Here is a 24,041-nt window from a genome sequence, read left to right as displayed (position 1 = left end):
GGAGACTCTCGAACAGTATCTTCCTTTGGCAGGGTGTAGTACATATTGCTATGCAAGAAATATAGCTATCATTCATGTTTTCCAATAAATGCAATATGCAAACATCCGGAAGGGCTTTTCTATAATAATTTGATTTCTGTAGGAGATATATGCAGTAATCCATCTGAAGTTTGAAAGAATTCACACTTTTATACAAGAGAATCTTAGAATATCTTCCTTTGGTCTGGAGTTGAACGTAATAATCATCAACTTTGCACTAGTCACGGCTTGCAGCTTTTCGTGATCGCATTTAAATTGTTGCCAAAAACTGACAAAGTGCCGATATTTTGCAAATAGAGGAGATCTAAAGTCAAAGACTGTTTGGAAACATGAAGATCCAAACCCCCAGTCTGGATCCGTTTGATTGGACTTGTGGTCTAATAATTAGCTTCTGTGGATCTAACTCAGGAACTCGACTAAGCTTCTGGATGGATCTGTGGTCTAATCAGGAGCGGTTTCTGAATGGAAAAATAGCTTTATAATCTCTGTATATCTTGTGTTTCATATTGTATAATTGTATCATACTGGTTTCATTTAGAGTTGCATAGGCGTATATGCCCACCATAATCTGTAATTTAACTAAATTTCTAGGGCAGTTCTTCATCTTCCCAAGTTTCCACCTTAGCTGCTTATCCTACCTAGAAATGGTGGGTTAAGTAGTTAATGGTTAGAAGCACGTAAGGCCAAGCTCAGATGTTGGGGAAGTAGCCTTCGCCATCAAACATCATTATCCATCGAGGATCAACTTAATGGAATAATTACAAACATGATTACATCTTTCAACTAGCTTAAAACAATAAAAGAAATATCTCGTCTTAACTTCAACACTTTGAATTGAGTAGGAAAGAGAACAAACTGTGCCATTGGTTCTGAAGCCAATGGCACAAGTCAACAAAAAGCTTCAAGCAACACCCATCCAACCTACAAACAGCAATAGGGGGGAGGGGGGGCCAAAACTAGTTCCCTAAAAACCATCACAACAAAAAATTTTCTATTTAATAACCTACACAACAGAAAATTTTCTATTTAATATTCAACACAAAAGTATCCGAATTACACACATCCACTAATAAATTATTAAGAAATTTTCTATTCGGTGGGGTTATCAAATGATACCTCTTTCTTGAGAAGAGGGGGATGAAATCGGCCGGTCGGCGCCGCAGAGGAGGGAGGAGGAGAGGAGGTTGCGGATGTACGGTCACTCAGCGTCGGAGAGGAGAGGGACGAGGAGAGGACCATGGTGTCGGACATCGCTCGTCGTTGGAGAGGATAAGGGTCGGTCGCTTGTCGTCGGAGAGGAGCTAGGGCTTGATCAGGATGTAGAATGAGGAGGAGGGGGGCGGCCGCTGGTTTTGCCGTGAATTTCACTTCTGACGATGCTTATAAGCGTCGTCGTAGGCCAGTCAGTACAACGACGCTTAGTAGCGTCGTCTATTGCCGACACTTTTTAAAAACGTCGGAAAATTTTGGCGCTAGACTGAAAATTACGGATGTTTATAAAAAGCGTCTGTAAAACCGATTTTTTTCTGTAGTGACATAACCGGTTAGAACCATATCTCCATTCTGGACTCCCTATCCACCAACTCCGAAGAAAACAGATCTCTCTCTCTCTCTCTCTCTCTCAGAAGTTGGGATGGATCAATACCAACCATCGTATCCTTACCTTGGGAACGCGCAGTACTCTATAATTTATAAGTTTTCACCTCCAAATAAGATTTTATCAAAAATCCAACTTCATAGCCTGCAAATTAAGCCACCTGGGTCCAAGCCAGTGTTCTAATTATAATACTTGCAAACTCAAAACAACGAAATTAAACTCTATCCCAATAATCCAAAGCAACGCAAGCCTTGGCTTTTATTACTATATTATTATTATGATTTTAATAAGGCATGCCATCGGTTGATTACACTTTGCGCGCAGCACTCAAAGTGCATCGTTTCATTTCACTTGGGCTGCAGGGACTGGAGGGATCGCACCAACAGCAGTCGCCCCCCCATCAACGATCAGGTTTTGTCCGGTGACGAACGCCGACTCGTCGGACGCCAGGAAGAGTGCAGCCTCCCCAGTATCACTTGCCTTCAACGGCCCTCCTCCCTTCAACACCATCATGCCCTCGAAAATCTCGTCTGACTGACTCTGGCTCTGCCCAGTGTATTTCAGAGCCAGCGGCGTCGCCACGCCGGCCGGCGACACGCAGTTCGCCCGTATTCCATGCCTTCCAAGCTCCGCTGCCGCCGACCGCACGAGCCCGACCAACGCATGCTTCGACGTTGTGTACACTGCCCGCCCGTATCCGCCCCTCGTTGCCGCGATGCTCGCCGTGCATATGATCGATCCTCGTGTCCCGCTGGCCACCATCGCCCTCCCTGCATGCTTGATCGTGGCAGCTATGCCGCGGACGTTGACGGCGATGACATTATCGAGCACGTCGAAGTCCACGTCCAGAATGCTGCTGGTTATCTTCTCCGAGATCCCGGCGTTGCTGAACATGATGTCGAGCCGGCCGTAGGCCTTGATGGCGAAGCCCACGAGCTCCTCTACTTCCTTCTCGCTGCGCACGTCGCAGTGCTTGTACTTGCACTTGTCCGGGCCGATGGAGGCGACGACGCCGGCGCCCAGCTCGTCCTGGATGTCGGCGATGACGACGAGGGCGCCGTGGGCTGCGAAGATCCTTGCGGTGGCCTCCCCGATCCCACTGGCCGCGCCAGTGATGATGGCCACCTTGCCTTCCAACCTGCGTGTCATGGTTACCACTTGTTAGCGCCAAGTTCCCTGGAAATTAACCAGTATACATGCATGAAAATATAAGCTCAAATCCATGAATTAGCTTTGGGAAACATAGCGTCACCTCTGCTTAGACATATTGTTAAGGTTTGGTACTTCTACTTAATCTTATGACCCTTGACACAGTTGAGCGAAATGGCTCCGCCTTTCTTCTTATATTGACGTCCCAGCAAAGCTACAGTTCTGAAATATTTAAAGATGTGTATCGAGATAGCTTCCAATCTTGAAAATGAATTGAATTATGGGGTAATTAATCACCGGTACATTTATTGACCGGTCTCTAAGTGATTGTTCCGTCCAGCCATATTTCAATACTTTATTGACCGGTCTCTAACCGATTATTCAGTCCAGCCATATTTCAATACTTTATTATGAGACGAAAATGCCCTCAAAGAATATTTTAATTCATATTGCTTTATCTTCCATCCCACCGAAGAAGAGAAAAAAAAAGGGGTCGGGCCCGCCATGGCCAGTGCCGGCCATGGCCCAACCCCTCTCGAGCCTCCTACAGTGGCCGCGCCGCCGGAAATACCCCCGCCCCAGCCCCCTTCCGAGCCCCCTTGCTTTGCTGCGTCGCCGAGAATACCCCCGCCCTTGCCCCACGGTGGGGAGGCGCTGAAGAAGAGGAGGAAGGGCGGCCGTGGCGTCCTGCGGCCGTTGCGGCCACGACCCACCCTCCTACCGCGTCCAGGGGCCGACGGCCTCGCGGGAGGAGAAGAATTCTCCGCGGGCCATCTACGGCCGCCGCGGCTGTTCGCAGGCACCGCGGCCCGGCCCCTTCCCATGGCCCCCTCCTGTGTCCACCATGGCCCGGCCCCCTTCCGACGCCGGCAACGTTGCGGGAGGAGAAGAAAAAAGAAAGAAGAAGAATGGAAGAAGAGAAGAAAAAAAAGAAAAAGAAAAGAAGAAAAGAAGAAAAGGAAAAAAAGAAAAGAAAAAAAAAAAGAAAGAAAGGGAATATATATATATATATATATATATATATATATATATATATATATATATATGAATGAATGAAAGGAAGAAAAAAGAAAAGAAAAAAAGGAAAGAAAAAAAAGAAGAGAAGGAAAGAAAAGAAAAAATAAGAAAAAGGAAAGAAAAAGAAGAAAAAGGAAAGAAAAAGAAGAAAAAGAAAAGAAAAAATGGAGAAGAAAAAGAAAAGAAAAAGAAGAAAAAGAAAGAAAAAGAAAAAAAAGAAAAAAACGAAACAAAAGAAGAAAAAAAGAAAATAATGAATGAGTGGCAGTTAGGTAGTAAGCTTGGTACACATGTAATATAGTATAGCATACATTTAAGTAAGCTGGGCATACAATTAATTAATATTTTAACACTTAATATAGTCTGGCACAGTTTTCTGTTTTTCTTTCCTTCTCTTTTCTTTCTTTTCTTTTTATTCTTTTTCTTTTCTTTTCTTCTTTTTTTTCTTTTCTTTTCTTGATATTGATAGATACAGTGGAAGAAAAGACAAAAAAAAAGAAGAAAAAGAAAAGAAGAAAGAAGAAAGAAAAAAGAAGAAAAAGGAAAGAAAAGAAGAAAAGAAAAGAAAAAGGAAGAAAATGAAAGAAAAAGAAGAGAAGGAAAGAAAAAAGGAAGAAAAGGACAAAAAGAAGAGAAGGAAAGAAAAAGAAGAAAAGAAAAAAAAAGAAGAAAATGAAAGAAAAAAGAAACAATTAAGTATTCTATATATGTGCACAATTAAGTCTTCCCTGCACACAGATTTAATTGTACATAAAGAATACTTAACTGCGTACAGATAGCACTTAACTGTGTGCATCACACAGTTAAGTATTCTCTGTACAGAATTAAATCTTCTCTGCACACAGTTAAGTGTTCTTTGCATCACAAAATTAAGTATGTACAGAGAATATTTAACTGTGTGCATCACACAGTTAGGTGTTCTCTATACACAATTAAATCTTCTCTGCACACACTTAAATCTTCTTTGTACACAGTTAAGTGTTCTCTGCATCACACAATTAAGTGTGTGCAGAGAAGACTTAATTGTATACAGAGAACATTTAATTATGTGCATCACACAGTTAGGTGTTCTCTATACACAATTAAATCTTCTCTGCACATATTTAAATTTTTTCTGCATACAGTTAATGTTCTATACATCATATAGTTAAGTTAAATATTCTCTATATACAATTAAGTCTTCTCTGCACACACACTTAAATCTTCTCTGCACACAGTTAACTGTTCTATGCATCACACAGTTAAGTATTTTTTTCCTTTCCTTTTTTTCTTCTTTTTTCTTTTCTTTTTTTCTTTTTTTCCCTTTTCTTCCTTTTCTTTCCTTTTTTTCTTTTTCTTTCCTTCTCTTCTTTTTCTTTCTTTTTTTTTTCTTTCCTTTTTCTTCTTCTTTTTTCTTTTCTTTTTTTCCTTTTTTTCCCTTTTTTCTTTTTTTTTCTTTTTCTTTTTTTTCTTTTTCTTTCCTTCTCTTCTTTTCCTTTTCTTCTCTTTTTCTTTCCTTCTCTGCACAGAGTTAAGTATTCTCTGCATCACACAGTTAAGTATGTGCAGAAAAAACTTAATTGTATACAGAGAATACTTAATTGTGTGCATCATACAGTTAAGTGTTCTCTGTATAACAATTAAGTCTTCTCTACACACACTTAAATCTTCTTTTTCCTTCCTTTTCTTTTGTTTTTTCCTTTTTTCTTTTTTTCTTTCTTTTTTTTTCTTTTTTCTTTTTTTTTCTACTTTCTCCTCTCATGAGGCCGACGACGCCAAAAAGGGGCTGTGCCATGGCAGCAGCGGGAGGGGGCCCATCCGCAGCCACTTTATTTATTTATTTATTATTTTATTACAATATATTATTTATTTATTTATTTATTCGTTCATCACATATATATATGTATTTATTTATTTATCAATTTATTTATTTATTTATTTTTCTTTCTTTTTTTCTTTTTGTTTTTTAATTTTCTTTTTTTCTTTCCTTTTCTTCTTCTTTTTTCTTTCCTTTTCTTCTTTTTTCTTTCTTTTCTTCTATTTTCTCCTTCCGTGAGGCCGGTGGCGCCAGAAGGGGGCCGGGCCGTGGCGGCCGCGTGAGGAGGTCCAGCCGCAGCAGCTTTATTTATTTATAATTATTTTATTTCATAAAAATATATTATTTATTTATTTATTCGTTCATTCATATATATAAATATATTGATGCATTTATTTATTTATTTATTTATTTATTTTTCTTTCTTTTTTTTCTTTTCTTTTTTTCTTTTTTTCTTTTTTTCTTTTTCTTTTCTTCTTTTTCTTTCCTTTTCTTTTTTTTTTTCTTTTTTTTTTCTTCTCTTCTTCCCTTCTTCTTTCTTCTCCTCCCGCGAGCCGACGGCGCCGGAAGGGGGCCCGGGCCGCGGGAGGTGGGGCGCCGGCGGCGGCAGCCGCGGCTGGCCATCGGAGAACACCTCTCCTCCCGCTAGGCCGGCGACTTCGGAAAGGGGCCGGGCCGTGGCAGACGTGGGAGGAGGACGGGTTGTGGCCGGCGACGGCCGCAGGAGGGGGCTCGTGAGGGGGCAGGGGCGGGGCCAATCCCGGCGGCGCGGCGCGGGAGAGGGCTCGGGAGGGGGCGGGGCCGTGGGAGGGGCTTCGGGAGGGGGCGGGGCTGCAGGAGGGAGCTCGAGAGGGGACAAGCCGGGGCCGGCGGCGGCCGCAAGAGGGAGCTCGGGCGGAGGCAAGGTCGCGAGAAGGGGCCTCGGGAGGAGGCGAGTCGGGGCCGGCCGGTGGCCGCAGGAGGGAGCTCGGGCGGGTGCGGGCCGTGGTCGGCGGGGGGGTCTTTTCTTCTCCCTATACATCACACAGTTAAGTTAAATATTCTCTGTATACAATTAAGTCTTCTCTGCACACACACTTAATCTTCTCTGCACACAGTTAACTGTTCTAATGCATCACACAGTTAAGTATTTTTTTTCCTTTCCTTTTTTTCTTCTTTTTTCTTTTCTTTTTTCTTTTTTTCCCTTTTCTTCCTTTTCTTTCCTTTTTTTTCTTTTTCTTTCCTTCTCTTCTTTTTCTTTCTTTTTTTTTCCTTCCTTTTTCTTCTTTTTTTTCTTTTCTTTTTTTCCTTTTTTCCCTTTTTTCTTTTTTTCCTTTTTTCTTTTTTTTCTTTTTCTTTCCTTCTCTTCTTTTCCTTTTCTTCTCTTTTTCTTTTGCTTCTCTGCACAGAGTTAAGTATTCTCTGCATCACACAGTTAAGTATGGTGCAGAAAAACTTAATTGTATATAGAGAATACTTAATTGTGTGCATCATACAAGTTAAGTGTTCTCTGTATAACAATTAAGTCTTCTCTACACACACTTAAATCTTCTTTTTTCCTTCCTTTTCTTTTGTTTTTTCCTTTTTCTTTTTTTCTTTCTTTTTTTTCTTTTTTCTTTTTTTTTCTACTTTTCTCCTCTCATGAGGCCGACGACGCCAAAAAGGGGCTGTGCCATGGCAGCAGCGGGAGGGGGCCCATCCGCAGCCACTTTATTTATTTATTTATTATTTTTTACAATATATTATTTATTTATTTATTTATTCGTTCATCACATATAATATGTATTTATTTATTTATCATTTATTTATTTATTTATTTTTCTTTCTTTTTTCTTTTTGTTTTTTAATTTTCCTTTTTTTTCTTTCCTTTTCTTCTTCTTTTTTCTTTCCTTTTCTTCTTTTTTCTTTCTTTTCTTCTATTTTCTCCTTCCGTGAGGCCGGTGGCGCCAGAAGGGGGCCGGGCCGTGGCGGCCGCGTGAGGAGGTCCAGCCGCAGCAGCTTTAATTTATTTATAATTATTTTATTTCATAAAAATATAATTATTTATTTATTTATTTGTTCATTCATATATATATATATATTGATGCTATTTAATTTATTTATTTTTCTTCTTTCTTTTTTTCTTTTCTTTTTTTCTTTTTTTTCTTTTCTTTTCTTCTTTTTCTTTCCTTTTCTTTTTTCTTTTTTTTCTTCTCTTCTTCCCTTCTTCTTTCTTCTCCTCCCGCGAGCCGACGGCGCCGAAAGGGAGCCGGGCCGCGGGAGGTGGGGCCGCCGGCGGCGGCAGCCGCGGCTGGCCATCGGAGAACACCTCTACTCCCGCTAGGCCGGCGACTTCGGAAAGGGGCCGGGCCGTGGCAGACGTGGGAGGAGGACGGGTTGTGGCCGGCGACGGCCGCAGGAGGGGGCTCGTGAGGGGCAGGGGCGGGGCCAATCCCGGCGGCGCGGCCGCGGGAGAGGGCTCGGGAGGGGGCGGGGCCGTGGGAAGGGGCTCGGGAGGGGGCGGGGCTGCAGGAGTGGAGCTCGAGAGGGACGAGCCAGGGGCCGGCGGCGGCCGCAAGAGGGAGCTCGGGCGGAGGTGGGGTCGCGAGAAGGGGCTCGGGAGGAGGCGAGTCGGGGCCGGCGGTGCCGCAGGAGGGAGCTCGGGCGGGTGCGGGCCGGGGTCGGCGGGGGGGTCTTTTTCTTCTCCTTCTGGGAATGGGAGATGAAGAGAGCAGGGGCATTTTCGGCCTTTTAAAAAAAATAAAAGGGGCTCAAGGACCGGAAATTAATTACCCCTTTTAAGACCGGTCAACCGGGACTTTTTGTTATAGCGGATCTTTATTGGAGGGTGGGGAATTAATTACCCCTTGAATTATAGACGCACTGACTAATACTTGGGAGGCAACTGCACTATTGAATTCGTCAGCGACGGTGTGGACGGCTGCTGCACTATTGAATTAGGCATCGATGGCGTGCTCGATCGTGTTCTCCAAAGATGAGTACAGGAAGATAGGGACGGGAAAGAGGAGTCGTTGGAGAGAGGTGGTGTGATATTTTCACGTGCTAATGTGTGTAGAATTTTTGGCACCATAATATCGTGTGCACATTAAACGACGGGGATGCACCGTAATATGGTGCATGCAGTAAACGAATTATCTCATAATGCAGTAAGCTTCAAGTTGTTGATCGATCATATGAGCTTCATTTATTCCATCTTGCGTGGATGTAAATTACATGCCGGGGGATATGATCAACATAGTCCTATCGACAAATGCCAAGGTTATTTATGACAATCCATGATGTAAAACAATCTTCACCTTATTATAATTAAATAACTTAAGGTGTCAACTTTGACAATGGAAAGATTACTGGAAATTAAGGTGTCAAATTTTAGTTGTTTTAACAAAAATTTGCATGGCTTAAGCCTTGTGTTGTCCTCCTAATATTTGATGGCGAAATGGTGTTTATCAGGCACTTTATCGCTAATATAGAGCAAGACGGCAAAAAATTGATGCCCAATAGGCACCGTTGGTGCATCTTTTCCTTCCAGGATCATGTCTTCGACTTCAAACTTTTCCCATCATTATAGCATCAAATGTTTGGCTAAGCTATTAGGGCCGCTTGGCTTTGCTAATAAACTTGACGATATGACAACTAATAATCAGTAAGGGAGTCCATATATGGGTTATAACATTTCAGATGCAAATGATTACTGCTGTAACCCAACTTCCAAGAAGATAGTTGAGATGCATGCTTGAATGATAGGTGACTTGGTTGTCATAATGACATGTTAAGCGCACCATATTCACATGCCATCCGATGCATGATAAGGCCTTTAGCTTCAAAATGAAGATGAGCCAATCCTCATGATGTTATTATTTAGTAGAACAGCTAAATGATATTTTAGGATCGCCATATACACATCCTATCGTATGCATGATAAGGCCTTTAGCATTGAAATGAAGATGACCAATCATCATATTTTATTATTTAGTAGAATAACTAAATGACTCATGGTATGATTATGAAAATTGCATCTCCACAGGTTAGACTCAGAATCAGCAAGTGATGGAATGAAATTCATGGAATCCAGAAAGAACATACCAAATTAGGAGCAAAAAAGACCAATATGAGCAACAGTAGTGCTGATTTTAAGCCTCATACTGTCTTTCGAACCCTCAGATTCTTATTTTATGAGTTTAGGAGATCTTTTGTAATTATTTTCTTCTTTTAGTGGGTGATGTGGGGTAACTGCCAGTTTCCTAACATCTGATGATTAAGATTATATATCAGCAATAACATTTTTTTATGCTATTCCATCTATTCTTTAACTTATGGAACTTAAGACTTATTATAGTTATCAATCTACATGACCTATTGCATTAAGAGGCCCTTCCATCGTTGTTTGGAAAATGATGCAATATGGACTCCTAACCACAGCCATGTGATTGGCAACCAGTGAGCTGCATGTCTTGCGGAGAAAAAAAGAAAACTCAGCCATTGGAAACCAGAGACATGTGATGGTAAGCTGAGACACGAACATTGGAAACCAGAGACTCAGCCATATCTCCTTCCCTCTCTCTTACTCAGACGAAGAAGATTTTTGAGGATGGTCGAACGTATGGGCCAAGAAAGAGAGTCCATCCTCATCTCTGGGAAATAAGTGCTCTACATGTCAAGCATCATTTTTGATGACTTTAGCAATGATCGGAAGAAGATAGCGGGTTCTAAAGGGCTTCTTGCTTCATTCTTTCAGCTAATGATATTAATCTGAATCAAAATTGACTAATCTGAAGTCCAGTTACTTGTTTTTCACTCATATAAATTACTCATGAAATGATTTAAAAAGACTGAGGTGAGGGTAGGACTGCAGGTGTACATGTTGGTTATTGTTGTTTTATTGCATAATATGTTTATCATTATCAATTTAGTTTAACGGGTTAAACTAAATTTTTTTTATTTAAATGGGTTAAACGGGTTGGGTTGGGTTACCTATTAATAGACAGGTCGGGTTCAGTTGTAATTTCTGACCTGTTTAATAAATAGGTTGGATTCAGGTTTACAATTTTGTGACCCGACCTACATCTGACCCGATCCGTTTATGTCTGACCAGACCCGATTGCCACCCCTGCTTCCATCCACTGCACTACTTTGACCTGGATTGGCAAGGGCATAGCTTACTGTGTTCTGAGAAATACTATGGATCTTGTTCTTTATCAGCTCAATTCTGGAACAATTTTACGGAGGGTGATCAATTCACAAGGTTTGTGAGAGTACCTCGAAATGGAGCCCATGCAGCCTCTCCTTTGGCGTCGCCTCTCGCCATGTAGTGATGGTGCCTATGACGTCTTCTATTTCATATGCTACACCTCTTATCTGCCTTATCCAAGCTTCCCATTCTTGCATCTCCGCTCTTCCTTCTGGAGTCTGCATCTTCGAGGTTGGGTTTTCACCCATTCGATTCTGATCAAAGCACACACCAAGGAAACAGCTTTCTTGGATGAAGAAGGTTGGTAAGCTGAGACACGACATTGGAAACCAGAGACTCAGCCATATCTCCTTCCCTCTCTCTTACTCAGACGAAGAAGATTTTGGAGGATGGTCGACCGTGTGATGCCAAGAAGGAGAGACCTTGATCTCTGGGAAAGAAGTTCTCCTCAATCCCATCTACGTGGGCCACCACAAGAGGAGAAATAGCATATGAGATACCTCAGTCAGTCCACCCGGGCCCCACTGCCAGCCACCGCGACAAGTAAAGCAAGGAACCCACTTCTCTATGCGTGTAAAGCCATATGAGATACCTCTTCATATTATCAGCATGACCTCCTGCTTTATGTCTGGATTGGCTCTGCTGAAATATGTTCAGTTCTGGCTTTGGCCTTGCCCTGCGAGAGTTAGAACTCTGGTAGATGTAGAAGGCAACAGGACTTATGTCGAGTCGGCCTTCGGCATAGTATCCTTGGCTGAGCTTGAGGCAGGGCTAGCCTTATGCTGAAGGTTTTAACCTGTCACGCCCCCGTCCCGAGATCGCGGGGCGGGGGGTCGCGCCAACCGCCGCACATCCGTAGGAAACTTCTCCCCACGAGCATGCAAGGCATCTAAACCCAAACACCTCAATTATGCAATTCTAAAATAATTTAACTGAATAAATGCAATCTTATTCCATTGACTAACTCAAGTCCATAAGGTCTCACAAGTCTAAATACGCAGCGGAATAATCATTTACCAACATGCAGAAACCTAGTTCTTAAAATAACAAAAGTCCACCAATCATAATAAATGTCCATAATAACAAATCAACTTAAATAACCCTAATCTAAGATAACTTATGCCACAATCCTTCTAGTCGCTCTCCCCAATTTGAATCCCCAATAGATTAGTTCTCAAAATCTGTAAAACAACAAGAGATAATATAATGAGCTAGACAGCCCCAGTAAGTAATGAACACTCTAACTAGATAAGTCAAGCAATAATATGTGGCAAATAAATAAATATGCAATTCCAAAGTATAAGTCAAATATTTCCTTGAATTCATAAGATTCTTTTCGCGGTTTCAAGATTCTTTCACATATTCAATTTATCATGTCGATCCTGGACTATGACCACATGTTCCCTGTGGCAGGGTCATCAACACCGACTAATCTTCTTGCGGTGAGTCCTTCAGGACAGTCAATTGCCAACGTATCTGCCCCCATTGGCGGGGTCCTCAACATAGGCCAGGTCGATAGTTCAGTTTGTTCTCTATTTCATATTTCAGTTATATATAAGAAAAATCATACAATGTCAAAACCCAAATGTCGTTCATATCTTAATTTCTTTCAATTTATCGGATTCAACTCAACAGCCAGAAACTATGACCACATGTTCCCTGTGGTAGGGTCATATCACCGACTATTCATCTTGCAGTACCAATGTATTAGCCCCCCATTGGCAGGGGTCCTCAACATAGCCCCGACTGCAAGTCTGAATCTATTTCAAGTCATAATCTTTTCTTACATTATGTTTAGTGTTCCAAGCCAAAAGGTACAATGTCAGAGCAATTAAACACAATTCAAATCAAAAAGCAAATACGTTCAATCATAATCATATAATATTCTAAAAATACACATATAATCCATGCATCAAATTCGAAATCACGAATAATTCGATTCGTGAAACATATATATAGTGTGCCGATAAATCTAGAAAAGAGGTTACATCACTTACCTTGCGAACGTGATCCACGACAAATCCAATTAATTCCGCAATTCCCTCGCAGAACCTAATATTCAAAAACCATATTTTCTTTTAAAATTCATCACAATATATATATATATATATATATACAACCTAAATTTTAACATTCTCCCAGGGCCGACCTTCTCGAAGTGTCTAGCACCCCGGGTTCGGGTTCGGATCCGGGTTCATACCCGAAAACCACCCTTCTTTATATTTTTTTTCTTCTTTTCTTTTCTTTTCTTTTCTTTTTCTTCTTTCTTCTTTTCTCTTTATTCTTTCTCTTTTCTCTTTTCTTTCCTTCTTTCTTTTCTTCTTTCTTCTTTTCTCTCCCGATCCCTTCTTCTCCTTCGGTGAAACAGGGGACCCCATGACCCCCTGTCGCCGCCCCCTCTTCTCTCCTCTCGATCGAACCCAAGGCGACCGCGGTGGCCGGCCTTGGCAGCGGCAGGAGGTGGCGGAGCAAGCCCGGCCACCCCCGGGCGACTGGCGGCGGCGAACACGCCGACGGCTAGGCAAGCCGTTTTGGACCCAAATCCGGCGATCGGGCCGGCCCCAACCCACCAACATCGTGGCCAAGCATCAGAGGAAAAGGAGAAGAAGGTGAGAGATTCTTACCTCAGCGCCCGACGAAGACCGGCGCCTCCCCCTCTCCGACGGAAAAGAAGAAGAAGACCCCCCTTCGTACCGACGGAAATTGAAGAAGAAAGAGAAGAAGAAGAGGAAGAAGAAAACCCCAACTGGCCCCTTTCTCCCCACTCTCTCTTTCGACGGCTCTTCTCGGTGGCCGCAAGGAGGAGAGGAAGCCCTAAAATAGGGCTTCCTTCTTCTTCGGGATGGAAACAATCCATCCCGTCGCCTCACGTGCATTGCACGTGAGGCTGAGATTTTGGGATTGGGCCGGTCACTTGGACCGGGCCCAGTTCCAGGGTTTTACATCCCACCCTCCTAAAAAAAAATTTCGTCCACGAAATTTGCGTACCTGCAGTTTCGAAAAGTTGAGGGTATTTCTGCTTCATTTCATCTTCCAGTTCCCAGGTAGCTTCTCTTTCTGTATGATGGCTCCACTGCACCTTGACGTAAGGTATAACACGATGTCTCAAAACTTGATCTTTCCTGTCCACTATCCGCACTGGATGCTCCTTATATGATAGGTCTTCTCTAACTTGTAAAGGCTCAAGCTCTGTGACATTACTTGGGTCTGATATATATTTCTTCAACATCGAGACATGGAAAACATTGTGTACACCGGCCAGAGAAGGCGGCAAGGCAAGTCTGTAAGCCACTTTACCAATTCTTTCCAAGATCTCGAACGGACCAACAAATCTGGGATTCAATTTTCCTCGAATACCGAATCTTGCAACTCCCTTTGTAGGTGATATTTTAAGAAATACATGGTTACCAACTTGAAATTCTAATTCTCGTCTTCTATTATCCGCATAACTCTTCTGTCTACTTTGTGCAGTCCGAAGGCGATCTCTGATTAGCTGGATTTTCTCAACTGTCTGTTGAACAAGTTCAGGGCCCAACAATCTTCGTTCACCAATATCATCCCAACAAATTGGCGAACGGCATTTTCTTCCGTATAAGGCTTCATAAGGCGCCATCTGTATGCTACTCTGATAACTGTTGTTATATGCAAACTCTATCAGAGGTAGATGCTCATCCCAAGAACCCTTCATATCTATGACGCAAGCTCTCAACATATCCTCGAGAATCTGAATGGTCCTCTCAGACTGACCATCGGTCTGAGGGTGAAAGACAGTACTAAAACATAATTTTGTCCCCAAAGCCTTATGCAAGCTTTTCCAAAATTGTGATACAAATCTAATATCTCGATCCAACAAAATGGATACTGGAATACCGTGCAGTCTCACAATTTCTTTAATGTATAATTTAGCTAGCCTTTCCAGACCGAACCCCACTTTGATAGGTAAAAAGTGTGCCGATTTAGTTAGCCTATCCACTATCACCCATACTGCATCATTAGAACTGGGAGTCTTTGGCAGTCCTGTTACAAAATCCATAAAAATTTGTTCCCACTTCCATATTGGAATGTCAAGAGGCTGAAGCGGTCCTGCAGGTCTTTGGTGTTCAGCTTTAACCTGCTGACATACTAGACATTGTGCCACGAATTGAGCAATTTCTCTTTTCATGTTGTTCCACCAATACAATTCCTTTAAATCTCTATACATCTTAGTTCCTCCTGGGTGCACTGTATATCCAGACTGATGGGCTTCTTTAAGAATTTCCTGTTTGATTTCTAAATCCATAGGTACACAAATTCTATTCCGATACCTCAAAGATCCGTCCTCATGAATCCTGAATTCAGATATATCTCCTGCTTCTATCGACTTCCGAATCTTCAATAACTGCTGGTCATTACCCTGAGCTGTCTTGATCCTCTCTATGAGTGTCGGCTGAACCTGCATATAAGCCAATTGAGTCCTTGTGCCAGGTACTCGGATTTCTAGTTCAAGTTTCCTCACATCTTCCAAATATGTAGTTGGCTAGTAATCAAAGTAGCCATATTTCCTATTGACTTTCTGCTCAAGGCATCTGCAACAACGTTAGCTTTTCAGGGTGATAAGTTTATCGTTAGATCAATAGTCCTTCAACAATTCCAGCCATCTTCTTTGTCTCAAATTCAATTCCTTCTGGGTAAATATAATTTCAAACTTTTGTGATCTGTAAACACCTCGCATTGCACCCCGTAAAGATGCTGTCTCCAAATCTTGAGAGCAAAAATCACAGCTGCTACTCCAAATCATGAGTAGGATAATTTTGCTCATAAGATTTTAATTGTCTAGAGGCACTAGGCTACTACTTTTACCGTGCTGCCCTCAAAACACAGCGAGTCCCTTTTTTGAAGCATCACTATAAATTGTGAATCCATCATCACCTGTAGGTATAGTAGAATAGGTGCTGTAACCAATCGCCTCTTTAATTCCTGAAAGCCTCGTTCACAATCTTCAGTCCATTCAAACTTAACTCCTTTTTGAGTTAAAGCGAGTCAAAGTTATAGCTATAGAGGAAATCCTTCCATAAATCGTCTGTAATAGCCTGCTATTCTAGAAAGCTGCGAATCTCAGAAACATTAGTAGGCCTGTTCCATTGTACTACAGCTTCCACTTTTGCTAGATTCCACAGAAAATCCATCTCCGGATATGATATGCCCCAAAAACGATATCTCATTCAAACCAAACTCACACTTCTTTAATTTAGCATAGAGCTTCTCCCTCCTTAAGAGTTGAAGTACGCTTCGTAAATGTTCCTCATGTTCTTCTTTTTCCTTTTGAATAAATTAAAATGTCATCAATGAACACCACCACAAATCGATCTAGAAAATGATTTAAATATTCTGTTCATTAAGTCCATAAAGCTGCTGGGGCATTCGTCAATCCAAAAGGCATCACCAAGAATTCATAAATGTCCATAACAAGTTCTGAATGCAGTCTTTGGGTACATCTTCCGCTTTGATCTTTAGCTGATGATATCCTGTGCGGAGATCAATCTTAGAGAAAACATGTGCACCTGCAACTGGTCAAATAAATCATCTATTCGAGGCAAAGGGTACTTGTTCTTGTATAGTGACTTTATTCAATTCTCTATAGTCAATGCAGAGTCTCATGCTTCCATCTTTCTTTTTCACAAAGAGCACTGGAGCTCCCCAAGGTGACACACTAGGTCGTATAAAACCCTTGTCCAGTAAATCTTGCAACTGATCTTTCATTCTTTTAATTCAGCTGGGCCATTCGATAAGGAGCTTTAGAAATCGGACCCTGAACCAGGGGGGGGTTTACAAGATCAATAGTGAAAGTTCAATTTCTCTGTCCCGGTGGCAATCCTGATAACTCTCGGAAAAGACGTCCGAAAATTCATTCACTATAGGAATATCCTCTATCTTTAGTTCATCTTGTTGTATATCAATTACTGAGGCCAATAACCTGTGCATCCTTTCCTTAACATTCGTCCAGCTTGCAAAGCCGAGATAATATGAGGAAAAGCAGTTCCCTGGTTCCCACAGAAACTGAATGCCGGTTCCCCCGGAATTTGAAAATTTACCCTCTTGCCATGACAGTCCACTGAGGCATGATAGGTAGCAAGCCAATTCATCCCCAGAATGACATCAAAATCCCGCATATCAAGTACAATTAGATCCACAGGTAACTCCCTATCTATTATTTCAATTTTGCATGCCTTGCATATAACATCAGTGCTCAACATACCACCTACTGGCGTCTCCACATAGAACTTAGTGGTCATAGATTCACACAATATATTATGTGTTTTGATAAATCTTGAGGATATGAATGAATGTGTGGCACCCGGATCAAATAAGACATAAGCATAAATATCGAATACGGGAATATTACCTTGCGACCACTGCATTAGAAGCTTGTGCATCCTGCTGTGTAAGTGCGAACACCCTTCCTTGAGTCTTTGGCCTCTGGCTTCCTTCCATTGCCGCGTAGATTTAATCTCGTTTCTTTGTGGGCAATCTGCAATTTTATGACCTTTCTGTCCGCAATGAAAACAAGAACCTGTAACCCAGGGACAATTTGCAAATTCATGATTACCGTCGCACATCTTGAACACTTTTCATTCTCATTTTTGGGATTTCTATCTTAATTTGGCTTCTGAGCTGGATTCTTGAAATTCTTGTTTCCCCTTTAAATTCAGCAGGTCGTTTCTTTTTCTTTTGGTTTCTTTCTCTTCAGCAAAGCTTCGTTGATTTCCTTTCAATGGATTAAAGCTTTATTCACCACAGCTGCTAGGTAGTCAACTCATAGGGTACCACTTGCTTCCTAATTTCAGTCTTCAATCCATCTCAAACTTGTGCACCGTCTGTTGCTCATCCTCTACCAATTTCGGAACAAATTTGGCTAGTTCTGTGAATTTGGCTTCATATTCGGCCACTGTCATGCCCCTTTGCTTCAAATGGATAAATTCTTGTTCCTTCTGTGTCCTTACACTCCGAGGAAAATATTTATCATAGAATGCTTTTCGAAATTTATCCCAAGTGAGAGGTTCCCCATCATGCTCAAATTTATGCCCAACATCTGCCACCAATTAAATGCTTCTCCCTGCAACATGTATGATGCAAACAAAAGTTTTTCATCGTCCCTGGCATCTTAAGACAGCAAATGCTTTTTCCATTTCTGTAAGCCAATTGTCTGCTTCCAAAGGTTCTGTAGTCCCCTGAAAAGCTGGAGGAGCCAACCTCTTAAATTCAGTTATGCTGTTACGATGTTCACACTGTTCCCCTCGTCCTTGTTGAGGCTGTGTCTGGAGCAACTGTGCTTGTTGTTGGAGCAACTGCTGTTGCATTTGCATGAGGCCCACCATGGTCTGCATAACCTGGCTTAAGCCCGGTTCCTGTCCCGTTTGAGGGCTCATGACTCCCTCCTGCTGAGGGATACTCGTAGCCCGTTGGGGTGTGCTGTCAGCGTGCCGGTTCGGTGTCTCATTCGTAGCACCAATAGTAGTCTTTTTGCGCCCGACGTTGAGGCATCCTGACCTATATGCATCAAATCACAGCAAATTCATAAAAAGAAAGCTCACCGAATTAAAATATATATTTTTTTAATAAGAATAATCATCACATTCTTTACATCTAACGTCCCAATGTCCCTAGTGTCTACCCACCTATACTCCTATCGGGTATGATTCTTTGTCTTAGATTCTATCCAAGTCCGCTCTGATACCACTTAAGTTGTCACGCCCCCGTCCCGAGATCGCGGGCCGGGGGTCGCGCCAACCGCCGCACACCCGTAGGAAACCTACCCCACGAGCATGCAAGGCATCTAAACCAAACACCTCAATTATGCAATTCTAAAATAATTTAACTGAATAAATGCAATCTTATTCCATTGACTAACTCAAGTCATAAGGTCTCACAAGTCTAAATACGCAGCGGAATAATCATTTACCAACATGCAGAAACCTAGTTCTTAAAATAACAAAAGTCCACCAATCATAATAAATGTCCATAATAACAAATCAACTTAAATAACCCTAATCTAAGATAACTTGTGCCACAATCCTTCTAGTCGCTCTCCCAATTTGAATCCCAATAGATTAGTTCTCGAAATCTGTAAAAACAACAAAGATATATAATGAGCTAGACATCCCAGTAAGTAATGAACACTCTAGCTAGATAAGTCAAGCAATAATATGTGGAAAATAAATAAATATGCAGTTCCAAAGTATAAGTCAAATATTTCTTGAATTCATAAGATTCTTTTCGCGGTTTCAAGATTCTTTCACATATTCAATTTATCATGTCGATCCTGACTATGACCACATGTTCCCTGTGGCAGGGTCATCAACACCGACTAATCTTCTTGCGGTGAGTCCTTCAGGACAGTCAATTGCCAACGTATCTGCCCCCATTGGCGGGGTCCTCAACATAGCCAGGTCGATAGTTCAGTTTGTTCTCTATTTCATATTTCAGTTATATATAAGAAAAATCATACAATGTCAAAACCAAATGTCGTTCATATCTTAATTTCTTTCAATTTATCGGATTCAACTCAACAGCCAGAAACTATGACCACATGTTCCCTGTGGTAGGGTCATATCACCGACTATTCATCTTGCAGTACCAATGTATTAGCCCCCATTGGCAGGGTCCTCAACATAGCCCGACTTGCAAGTCTGAATCTATTTCAAGTCATAATCTTTTCTTACATTATGTTTAGTGTTCCAAGCCAAAAGTACAATGTCAGAGCAATTAAACACAATTCAAATCAAAAGCAAATACGTTTAATCATAATCATATAATATTCTAAAATACACATATAATCCATGCATCAAATTCGAAATCACGAATAATTCGATTCGTGAAACATATATATAGGTTTGCCGATAAATCTAGAAAAGAGGTTACATCACTTACCTTGCGAACGCGATCCACGACAAATCCAATTAATTCCGCAATCCCTCGCAGAACCTAATATTCAAAACCATATTTTCTTTTAAAATTCATCACAATATATATATATATATAATATATATATAAAAACCTAAATTTTAACATTCTCCCAGGGCCGACCTTCCCGAAGTGTCTAGCACCCCGGGTTCGGGTTCGGATCCGGGTTCATACCCGAAAACCACCCTTCTTTTATATTTTTTTTTTTCTTCTTTTCTTTTCTTTTCTTTTTCTTTTCTTTTCTTTTTCTTTTCTTTTCTTTTTCTTCTTTCTTCTTTTCTTTTTTCTTTCTTCTTTCTCTTTTTCTTTTTCCTTCTTTTCTTTTTCTTCTTCTTCTTTCTCTCCCAATTCCCTTCTTCTCCTTCGGTGAACAGGGGACCCATGACCCCTGTCGCCGCCCCCTCTTCTCTCCTCTCGATCGAACCCAAAGCGGCCGCGGTGGCCGGCCTTGGCGGCAGCGGCAGGAGGTGGCGGAGCAAGCCGGCCACCCCCGGCGACTGGCGGCGGCGAACACGCCGACGGCTAGGGCAAGCCGTTTTGGACCCAAATCCGGCGATCGGCCGGCCCCAACCCACCACACATCGTGGCCAAGCATCAGAGGAAAGGAGAAGAAGGTGAGAGATTCTTACCTCAGCCCCGACGAAGACCGGCGCCTCCCCCTCTCCGACGGAAAAGAAGAAGAAGACCCCCCCTTCGTACCGACAGAAATGAACAGAAGGAGAAGAAGAAGAGGAAGAGAAGAACCCCAACTGGCCCCTTTCTCCCCACTCTCTCTTTCGACAGCTCTTCTCGGTGGCCGCAAGGAGGAGAGGAAGCCCTAAAAACAGGGCTTCCTTCTTCTTCGGGATGGAAACAAATCCATCCCGTCGCCTCACGGCGCATTGCACGTGAGGCTGAGATTTTGGGACTGGGCCGGTCACTTGGACCGGGCCAGTTCCAGGGTTTTACATAACCTGTGGGCTGAAACTGTGCAAGATCCAACCTGGCCATTGAAATTAAACAGACAACATTAAGAAAGAGAAGAGGATGAAATATATTGTTTTTCAGGGTTCACATAGATATGTTTTGTTTAATTGAGCATTACATTCCAAGTTCTTATCGGTGTTCTGCAGAATATGTGACTATCATGTGATCATGCCAATCGTAGCAGAATGACTTGCTGAGATGGAAACCAGGTGGATGACCAGGTTGTTTGTTTGCTTATGCTGATTGTCTGTTGCCTTTATTTGAAATGGACAAATGTTATGCAAATACTGAATGTCCATCTAGGATGGACCCTTGAATAACCTTTCTAGTATCATTTTTTTTTCTTTTAAAATTTGGTTTTGTGGTTGTCTGAGAAATTTTTGAATCAAAAAAATTCTGTTTGGTTTGGATTTTAGTTTTCAGAAAATTAACTTAACTGACTCGACCTAACCTGATCCATATATATATATATATATATATATATGTATACATGCACGATCATGACACGCTCGATCAAATATTTTTCCAGCAAGAAATGTTAACGCACAATCATTCCATCAACTTTAGCATCCAAATCCTAATAAATCTCAGCGGAGGATCTCATGTTTTGGGAAAAACATATCACACATATATATGATCACAAGCGGTTGGTTTAAGTGAGAAATCCAACCAATTAATGTCAAATATTGTGTCAAACTAACATCCGGAGTTGGTAAGAACATGTGAAAAAGAAAAAAAAAAGCCTCATATGTATTTTCTTCTTCTGAAATGTCATGGGTCCTTTTACCAAGCCATTGGCAATAAGTGTTATTGAGAAACATGAACTTTGTGCCATAGTCTTAATGAAATAAGATGGAGCTTGTGCTCTTCCTTTTCTGAGTACAAAAGGAATCATGAACTTTATGTGAGGCTTAGGTGAGGGTTAGTGCATATGCTAAATTTAAGTCGAGGAATGTAAGAAGCTGTAGTTTTAAGGATGCTATTGAAGAAACAGCAGAAAAGAAGACTGCATCAGAATATAACATATATTGCCAAATATTTGCAAGTTCAGATCGAAGTTCTTGTGCCAAAGCATTATTAAATACATTATGAAAATTAACAACTCCATCATATCTAAAGAAACATATGATGTGAAAATGAAAATTGAGAACTAATACAATCAACGGTTCCATAAGAAATAGCTAGAAATGCTTCTTTGCACATATTAAAGAGAGCCAGAGAACCTTATTGAGTGGATCATCACTTCAACTAATGCCAATTAAAATGGCTATCCTGCAAGACAGGAAACAACATATTGGTTATTTATTTAGATGGAAATGATAAAGTTAGGTGTTGATTTTTTTACGTAGTTCGCAAAACATGCGCATCCTTTGGCATGGTGGAAATTTGGCATATATATTAAAACCCAGTCATTTGGAAGGAACTAGAATTAAATTTCTTGATTAATCGAATGGAGAAATAACTTAAGAAGAGGTGAGTACCAAGATGCATTCAATGACATTCATATTTTCCCATACTGTGGATTCTAAAGGAAGGGTGAATTTAAATTACTAAAGTACTAATAATATATTATTAGCTTGAATTATATTTGAAATTACTAAGTTATGAATTACAAGCTTTGATTGTATTCAATGATGCAAGAAGTTTATTCCATTGATAGAGTTTTCCCCTAAGTTAAAGGAGTCATAGTATCACAACCACCGTAATAACAATCATTTCTCCCTAATGTTTAGAATACATATTCTGAGTCTTTCAGTGTTTACTTTCTACTTTTTCTAACTGTTCTTGGCCGGTCCTAGGTGTATGAATGGTGTTATCAGTGTCTTAATGCATGAGGTGTTGTAAGAGATGGACCGAGTTATCACATCCTGTCATCCAACTGCTTGTATTTGACAAAAAACACCAGAAATAGTGAAGATCAATCTCTAGTAAGGTCAGTAGTATTTGGTTGAGTTCAATGCTCTGTTTTTTAAACTAGACAAGGGAAAATTTTGAATAAGAATTTCAGCAATTAGAATGTTCGAAGATCAGAAGAAATCAATCATAATATTACGCATGATATTATATCAAACATGTAGCGTGCTATAATTGCGAGCTTTGAGCGTATTCAATCATATAAGAAATTTATTCCATTAGTAGGATCTCGAGGGAGGAAATAACGGAGGAAGTAGAGGAGAGAGGAAGTGTCTTACAGGTACTGGTGATATTATGTCTCATGAAGCTCATCTAAAAAAATAATGGAGGGATGTGTCGGACCTCATTTCTAACCCTGTCGTTGAACTCTCGGGGCATTTCGAATCAGCTTCAGTTCGAAGGGTGGTCACGCGCTGCAATCCCTCGGAAGCATCTTCAATTTCGCACCAATCGATGGTTAAGTGGGTGAGGCTGGGCATTGCCCCAGCTCCACTCTCCATTCCTCTAAATTGTTTAGTTTGAATAATTCAAGGTTGTAGTCGAGGAAAGCCACTAGCAGAAGAACATAACATGCTCTTCCCTATATGCATCATGCAGTTCAAGAATCCTGAGGTTTGGCAGCTTCTCGAGCACCGCATTGGGTCTTGCTCCAATTCAGAATTCCATAACACGAGCTTGGTGAGGTTTGGCGGAAATTGAGTTCTGTCTGGGAGCTGCTGCTGTTGTTTGAATAAAAACCATCCATGCAGTGTCAATGAACGGAGCTTGTGCAGGTTTGGTGCCCGAGCAAAAGGATGTCCCCAGGGATTATAAGTTTGCAAACTGAGAGAGAAGGAGACGAGGCGGTCCATTTTCTCGAGTGCTTTTCCGAGTGCTGCAAACATTCTCACATGCTTTGTCAATCACGTCCCAAGTAAAGCCCGGTGTGTAACCCAATTTTTGAATCTTAAGCCTAGTGAACGACGATCTTCATAACATCCATATCAAATCCAAAGTCCTCGATATGCAGAGTCTGCAAGTTCTTGTGATCACCATTTATCGGTGCGCTTAGAAACATGTATTATTAATGTATACGTGCCTCAGCGTCCGGATTTTCCAGAATGATTTCGGAAGCCTTTGGACTTTTGTTCTGCTCACATCCAGAGTCTGCAGATTCAGGAGATGTCGGATGGAGGATGGCAGTCTTTTCAAACCAGTTCCTCTTAATCCCAGGTATCGTAGATGAATCATGCTGCCCATCTGTTTCGGTAACTCCTTCAAATCTTGTGCATTCTCCAAATCCAGCACCCTTAATAAGTTTAACCCATTCAAAAATCTTCCCCCATTAGTCAAAATTAAATTGAAGCCCAGCAAAGTGCGGAGATGCGGTGAGGAAACAACCACATCCTCATTGATACGATTGTAGAAAGCTGCACGATGACTCGATATACGATCAATACTGCCATGTCCTCACCACT

General features: G+C 41.4%; 2 protein-coding genes across 3 annotated transcripts in view; both read right to left on the bottom strand.

Annotated features, from left to right (window-relative positions):
* Positions 1–24,041, bottom strand: part of LOC103698734 (putative disease resistance RPP13-like protein 3) — a 35,332-nt gene that overhangs the window by 6,402 nt on the left and 4,889 nt on the right. Inside the window, exon 3 of one of the 2 annotated variants that reach the window (XM_039119633.1) lies at positions 21,677–21,942. The exons of the other annotated variant lie outside the window; for it this stretch is intronic. Within the exon in view, the coding sequence (XP_038975561.1) occupies positions 21,915–21,942 (28 nt within the window). The 3' untranslated portion in view covers positions 21,677–21,914. Of the gene's footprint in view, positions 1–21,676; positions 21,943–24,041 lie in introns of those variants that run through there. 2 annotated transcript variants of the gene reach the window in all.
* On the bottom strand, positions 1,851–2,999 carry LOC120106586 (short-chain dehydrogenase reductase 3b-like). Its single transcript, XM_039119580.1, has 2 exons — positions 2,889–2,999; positions 1,851–2,774 (listed from the first exon to the last, which is right to left on the bottom strand). The coding sequence occupies exons 1-2, from the start codon at positions 2,900–2,902 to the stop codon at positions 1,979–1,981; spliced, it is 810 nt and encodes a 269-aa protein (XP_038975508.1). The 5' UTR covers positions 2,903–2,999; the 3' UTR covers positions 1,851–1,978.

This window comes from Phoenix dactylifera, chromosome 1 (assembly GCF_009389715.1).
Source record: "Phoenix dactylifera cultivar Barhee BC4 chromosome 1, palm_55x_up_171113_PBpolish2nd_filt_p, whole genome shotgun sequence".
Classification (NCBI taxonomy): domain Eukaryota; kingdom Viridiplantae; phylum Streptophyta; class Magnoliopsida; order Arecales; family Arecaceae; genus Phoenix; species Phoenix dactylifera.
Note: the sequence above shows the minus strand (reverse complement) of the source record. Positions and strands in the feature narration are given on the sequence as shown.